We start from the raw sequence: 7,212 nt of genomic DNA on the forward strand, positions 1-7,212 counted from the left end.
TGCTCCTAACTTGAAGTACTGAGTTAGCTAACTCATACATTTTGATAGCAAATAACATGAAAGATTTAGCTAATTAACTTTTTTATTTTTAGTTCTTGCAATCAAATGAGTTATTTACTCTACTGTAAACCCTAATAAGTTGTCAGAACTCAAAAAAGTGTGAATGAGAATTTTTTAAGTTAAGAAACTCAAAGTTTATTTTGAACTCATACATTTTTATTGTTCTTAACTTGAAATATTTGACTACACTAATTTATACATTTAACTTAAAATTATCAGGTTATCTCAACGAAAATATTTTGCTAGCTATAACAAACTAATTCAGAAAATGGCAACTTACAAATTTGCTAACATGTTAACAATATCATGATATATGGATAAATTATACACGTTTTTATATATATATATATTACAAAACACAGTAAAATAAATAAGGCCTTATTAAGACAAGGTGCTAAAACTGCTCCATAACTAGAGCAAATTTGAACATGCTATGAGACAGAAAAGGATTTATCAATAATGTAAGTGACTAACTCATTTTTTATTCTTGGATATAATTTGTTTTGCATTCATTTTACAATAATCAAAATACTTTAATGTAGTCTATTTCTGTCTCTATATGTGTTTGCTGAAAGAGAAAGCTAATAAACCCCTGTACAGATATTACTTCAGTGCATGTGAATTTACCTAGACATTATTCAGTCTGTGAGTCTTATTGCTCTTAGGATGAACTTTAAAGGAAATTAAGGAATTCGGAAATGTGAAAATGAGCGAAAGAGAGAAAGTGGCTGTACTGCAGTGCAAGGACAGGCAGGCCTTTGGCTCTTACTCATGACTGAGCAATAAAGATGCCTGAAGCTTCAGTTTCAGGTGCAGATTAAAAAAAACTATTGTATGACATTGCCTTTACCCATTTATAAGACCGATTTCAGCATGGAAAAACCTCTTGACGCACACACAATACATCTCGTTGGTGAAATCCATTGTCATATGGCCATTACCGCTATTAAACAAATTATGCTCTGAACCTTGGCCACATGGATCAAGGTAAACTGCACAGTACCATTAAGCAGCTTGTCCCAATGACAATACTGTTAAACACTGGTTTATGGGCCACTGTTGCAGAAAATCTCACTTCAGACAGGATGAGCTTATGTTTCTGTAAGTAGGCAGCCACAATTTACATTTGCAACGGCCCGGCCAGCCATGGTCAGGCCAGAAATGCTTTTTTAAACAAAATAAGATTATCATAGTCACTTCTGATGAGAGGTTTGGATTAATAGCTTTGATTAATAGAATAGCTTTGACAAAGAAGGATTTATTCAATATCATTTTACCTCATTCTCGCTAAAACATTACATGTGTGTGAGCCATATGCTACATGGATCAGTGTGCAATGACAATGGCAGATTAATCTCAGACTTACTGTAAACTGGGATTTTATCTCCACTCAGTTCCAGTCTAACTTATAGTTTCTGAGAAATAAAAAGCATTGTTTTACACAGATCTGTTGACTCTATATAGTAAATGTTTGTTTTTTGATCATATGTGCATAGTGCTAGACTAGAGGGTTGGTGTGTGAAACAAGCAGGGCAGATATAATTATATGCAATAAATATTTTAAATATGAACTGATGAATATGGTTGGTGGCTGTAGACAGCTGTCCAATATGAATGATTAATTTAGTGCGCAGGTAATGTCTTCTCATCCAGCATGGCAAGTCACATTCAAACATTCAGATGGCTCAACATCTGCTCTGTGGGAGGGTATTAACACACGGCAGTCTTTAATTAAATATGAATGGGGTATCTAAAATATGCCATGCAAATAACCCGTCAATTTTGATATCCTATCTATAACTCACTTCTCATTCTCTTAAGTTTTAATACACACTCTTGCATGCGCATACAGTTTTTGAGAAATATTTATGTATAATTTTCACAGCATCTTTATTATGTTCAAGTCAAATATACAATTTGTGATGTTTTCAAGGACCATTAGTTGTCAGACTAAGGTATTAAGAATATTCAGCTCATTTGATTACATCTTTAGCACACAAAGCTACCCATATTGAAGTAAGAAATAAAGAAATCAAAAACCAGCCTTTTGCCAAAAGAGGCTTAACTTCAAAGAACAGGCAACTCGATTATAATTTTTAAAAGCAAAACCAGAATCAATTGAATGAAATGCCTTATTCATTTAAATGTTTGAAGGCCAGCTATCTGTTCTTATAGTTTAGCCGTGGATGGGTGTTTGTTTAACTAATAATGTTGTTCAGCACGGGAAAGCAGTGTCTGCAGATTAGCCTATTGTAGAACGACTCCTCCCGGCGTCAGAGCTGGAAGCTCAACACTCGGTGAAGGTGAAGGGCGACTTGTTGCATGAGGATAGTCTACTGTTGATGCCTTGCCGTATTGATGAACTGGGAATAATTACGCTACAACGAAACTTTACATTTCATGTTTATTTTGTAATTCTGCAACAGATTTGTAAGTGTTGTTAAGCCAGCCCACACTGATAAGCTGCCTTAAGCTTTACCGTGGATTATTAAGACTTCTCCACCGACGAAAATCCAAAAGTAATCGCAGATTAATTTTGTATCCTGTTATCTGTAACTTTAATAAATGGCTTTGACTGTCGACCTAATGAGTGTTTGCAAGTGTTTGTTTTTCCTATGCGAGTTGCTCTGAATGTGACCTTCCCCTTGACCGTATCACAATGTCGTTTCAAAGTTCAGTATACATTAATAGGCATATATATATATATATATATATATATATATAATTATATATAATTTTAGCTCGATTCTATAACAACTAAGATCTTTCAATGTATATATTTTCCAGATCATTTTTTTTCCCACTTAAGAAACTGTTGAGACATCAGTAAATAATTAAAATTTAAAAGATTGGTATTGTGTTTTAAGTTGTAGGCTTACTCTGCTATTGCAGAACTGTAGTGACCATAATATAATCCTACATTTAGATCTTTCAGTTTCTTGCGACTTCACAAAACGTGCTCCTTAAAGCGCTTTGGTCAATTTTGTGCTCAGTTCGTGTGTAAATAGAGGTTCATATTTGCAGTGAACACGATATTCAACCAATTAACTAATCCTGATGAACAAAGACGTCTCGTTACTTGTCTACGGGGCGCGAGATTAGTGCTTTTGTTTGCAGTTATTATTATGCCAACACCTATAGCCTAGAAGATAATGTTTAAATCTTGCCTTGGAGCAATGCCGTTTTTAAAATCGTTCAAAACGCATTTTATTATAGCGACTGCTTTTTTTTTTTTTTTTTTTTAACTAATAGCCAATTAATCACTAATGATAACTCTGCAGACATCACCGCCTTTTAACTGTACACATTAATCTTTAATGTAAGACAGTAGTGGTGTGCCCACTGGAGAGAAGGCCATTAAGCGCTAAGCCCCAGGATAAACAGACAATTAGGCCAAATGAATTAACTTGTTTGTGGCATTAATTACACGCTTTGTGCAAACAAAAAGCCTTGTGAAAGAATGTTATTTGACTCAGGCCTAACAAGCCGATCTTGTTTCCTCCTGACATTTTATCTTGCCTTTTAAATTGATAACGAGACAAAATAACGAATAGCCTAATAATTGCACGGAATACGCATTATGTCATAGACTAATAAAAAAAAAATACGTTACCGATTGAACAAAGAGCTTAGATGCTTCTGTAATAAATATTTAAAACATGATTTAATTTTACAAGTGAGTGCCAACGTTTCTTGATGATTGCATAGCCTAGCTGTTTTTTAATTATTTTTTGTATTTTATGGATAGATTCTATTTATTATGGTAACGCCTTTTTAATAGTAGTAGTGTCTAGAAAAAAATGTGCACGTGCACTAACAACTGTAAACTAATTTCCTCTTTTCACCTATTTAATTAAATAATTGCCTCACTAGTTATATACGTTATATAAATATTTGATAAGTAATTAAACGATGTGTTATTTATTTGTTGATTAGCTCGCCAACTTTCACACCCATTCACGGAAGCATACTCGCACTAATATAGCAATATTCCACCTATTAATCCTCCTACCGTCGAGTGAACTGGCGCACCATTCGCCTGCTTGAAAACATCCCGCAGTGAGTGGCCAGTTCTGATTGGAGCGACGATAAAACCCTGCGCGCGAAGCAAATGTGCAGAAGGGCAGCGCGCACTGGCTAATGACGGGCAAGCTTGACAGTGATTGGCAGGGCTGCCATGACAACCACAGCACGACTCAAGGAAGACCAATAGAAAAGCGAAACAAAATGTTTCACCGTTGCACTCGAAGTTGATTAAGGGTAGATATTACGCGTTCGGTAGTACTGCAGCGATAGCAGCGCAAACACGACGTCAGTTTTGCCGTCTTTTCCCGTCTGTTTGTCTCTGTCCGGCGACTCCATGGTGTTCAGGTCTCCTTTAGAGCTTTATCCCTCACATCTTTTCCTGCCCAATTTCGCGGATCGCCCTCTGCTTCTAGCGGGCAGCATTCCCAGAGCGAGGTCCCCGGAGGACTTACCGATGTTTCAACTGCCCACCCTAAACTTCTCGGCGGAACAGGTGGCCAGCGTGTGCGAGACGCTGGAGGAAACCGGGGACATCGAGAGACTCGGACGTTTCCTTTGGTCCTTGCCCGTGGCACCCGGAGCCTGCGATGCCATCAACAAGCACGAGTCCATCCAGCGAGCCCGAGCGGTGGTCGCGTATCACACTGGAAGCTTCCGCGAATTGTACCACATCCTGGAAAACCACAAGTTCACCAAAGACTCTCATGGAAAGCTGCAAGCGATGTGGCTCGAGGCACACTACCAAGAGGCAGAGAAGCTGCGCGGTCGTCCCCTCGGACCCGTTGATAAATACCGGGTCCGCAAGAAGTTCCCCTTGCCACGGACCATCTGGGATGGTGAACAGAAGACGCACTGTTTCAAGGAACGGACTCGCGGCTTGTTGAGGGAGTGGTACCTACAGGATCCTTACCCCAATCCGAGCAAGAAAAGGGAACTGGCACAAGCCACTGGACTGACTCCCACTCAAGTGGGCAATTGGTTTAAAAATCGGAGGCAAAGAGACAGGGCGGCAGCTGCCAAAAACAGGTCAGTTTAATGGTTTCCACTGAACTCGGGGAGGAAATTAAACGAATTATTGTTTAGATATAAAGAAAATAAATGGTAATAGACAGCATAAGCTGTCACTAAATCTGAATGTGCTCGATCTTGTTTGAAAGAAATCGCATATTTTTTTTTTTTTTTTTTTAATTTGGCTATATGAATAAACATAAGCAGCAGTTTGCTTAATAGCAAATAAATTCATAAATTCAGCCAATCTCTGAGACTGAATTGTTAAAGCTTTGGAAAACGTATTATTTGACGTTTTAAATATAAAAGAATGAGAGTAAATGTGTAGCACTTAGTTAATTAAGAAAAAAAAAAAGAAAATAATCAAAAAAAAAAATTGACATTTCGTTATGATTATTGTTTTTTATTTTCCCCCAGACACATTTTATTTCTTCCTCGTTTGTGAATAAACAAATTTCATATAAATATTAAAATATAAATTAATATAAATATAGTTCATATATAAAGTTTTTTAAACATATATTTGGCAGTGTATTGCCATATAGTTAGCCTGTATGTAATTGCAAAATAAATTTACCAAATACAAAGAGGAATTTTCTTGTAGCATAAACTGATATAATCAAATAGGCTTCATATATCAACTTAATATATCATAAAGGATGTCTAGAGCTCATATTAAGCAGTTCTGTTCTCAAATAACATAATTAAAAATATAGCCTATATATTAAAAAAAATAGAAATGATTACTTCATAAACACGTTTGTATATAAATATAAACCACCTTATGTATTCATTGACTTGTGCAATTAAATCTCTTTTTACTCTTATTGGTGTGATCCTCTCACATTTCAATGGTCAAAATTCGGGTTTGTTATTATTAGAGACTGTAACATGTCGAATACTCTAGTCTGTGATGTATGTACTGAAAATGGTGTAGCATAAATAATCTTAGTTTCTAAATACTTGTGTTTTTTAGGCTTCAACATCACGGACTGGGTCAAAGCGGCCTGCGCTCCATGTCAGAGTCCGGGTGCACACCGCACAGCTCGGCCGAATCCCCGTGCGCGGCCGCCAGTCCCACTACCAGCGTCTCCAGTATGAATGAACGAGGCGACGGCGGGACCATCCTCTCAGTTACAGACAGTGACTCTGATTTCGATGTATGATGCACCGTCAGACAAATATGGAACATTTTTGCCCAGAGAAAAATGAACTTGTGAGAAAATGTGGGCAACATGAGGACCGGCCATTTTGCCACCTTGTGTTTGACAAAAGCATGCTGTTTTTCCAGCGCTTCAACGGACTGACGCCCTTTCCTTTCATTTCCAAGGCCTACACGACCATTTTGCATGTTCATTTGTGAATATTTTGCATTTTTAAAAGGCATTTATGAAGTGGAGTCTCAGAAAGTAGAACTCGATGCTCAAAGAAACGAGTGAACCCGAGAGGCAGTTTTGTTGTTTTGTGTTTATCAGACAATCGTTGAAGTCAAAAGCACCTTTATTCCCCATCGTCTTTTACTCGGCAGCAGATGTTCATACTAATTTTATCTCGAGATTTATATTGAATTGTCCATGTCTGATTCAAAGTTTTCCTTAGGTCTAGGCTTGTCTAGATATGCTTGTATGATATCGCAATTACGCCACTCTCTTTCCTGCAAATTTCTTTATGTTGTGTCCATAAAGCGTGAGTAACTGTCTGTTAAGTGCTTGGAGATTTTAAGTGTCTATTCATTCTGCTCGTTTTTATACTGTAAATGGGTTAATGGCGCTGAAAACACAGTGTTATGGGTCACTTTTATGCAAATAAATATAATTTAATATAACGACTATCAGAGTATTATTTGTTTATTTAAGTATTATGTCAGAAAATACAGGGGGAAAAAATCGATATTTCTATTCTGTACATTAATTTCTTCGTTTTTATTTTCATTTCAGGAGTGTTAATCATTTGTCTTATACTGAAAGAGAACTTAATTACGTTCAAATCGCACTTAAAAAAGAAAGGTGACGAATATGTGTTCTTTTATTTGTTTTGCCTTTTTTTTTTTTTAAATATACTATTATTAGGTTATTATTATTATTATTGTTAAAGAGTTGAACATTGGCGCACATACGG

General features: G+C 36.6%; 1 protein-coding gene across 1 annotated transcript; it reads left to right on the forward strand.

Annotated features, from left to right (window-relative positions):
* The first annotated feature begins 4,176 nt into the window (after positions 1-4,176).
* On the forward strand, positions 4,177-6,923 carry LOC127524172 (homeobox protein SIX3-like). The gene is made up of 2 exons (XM_051915576.1): positions 4,177-5,112; positions 6,071-6,923. Exons 1-2 carry the CDS (start codon positions 4,421-4,423, stop codon positions 6,258-6,260), a joined length of 882 nt encoding a protein of 293 aa, XP_051771536.1. The 5' UTR covers positions 4,177-4,420; the 3' UTR covers positions 6,261-6,923.
* The last annotated feature ends 289 nt before the right edge of the window (positions 6,924-7,212 follow it).

This window comes from Ctenopharyngodon idella, chromosome 12 (assembly GCF_019924925.1).
Source record: "Ctenopharyngodon idella isolate HZGC_01 chromosome 12, HZGC01, whole genome shotgun sequence".
Classification (NCBI taxonomy): Eukaryota; Metazoa; Chordata; class Actinopteri; order Cypriniformes; family Xenocyprididae; genus Ctenopharyngodon; species Ctenopharyngodon idella.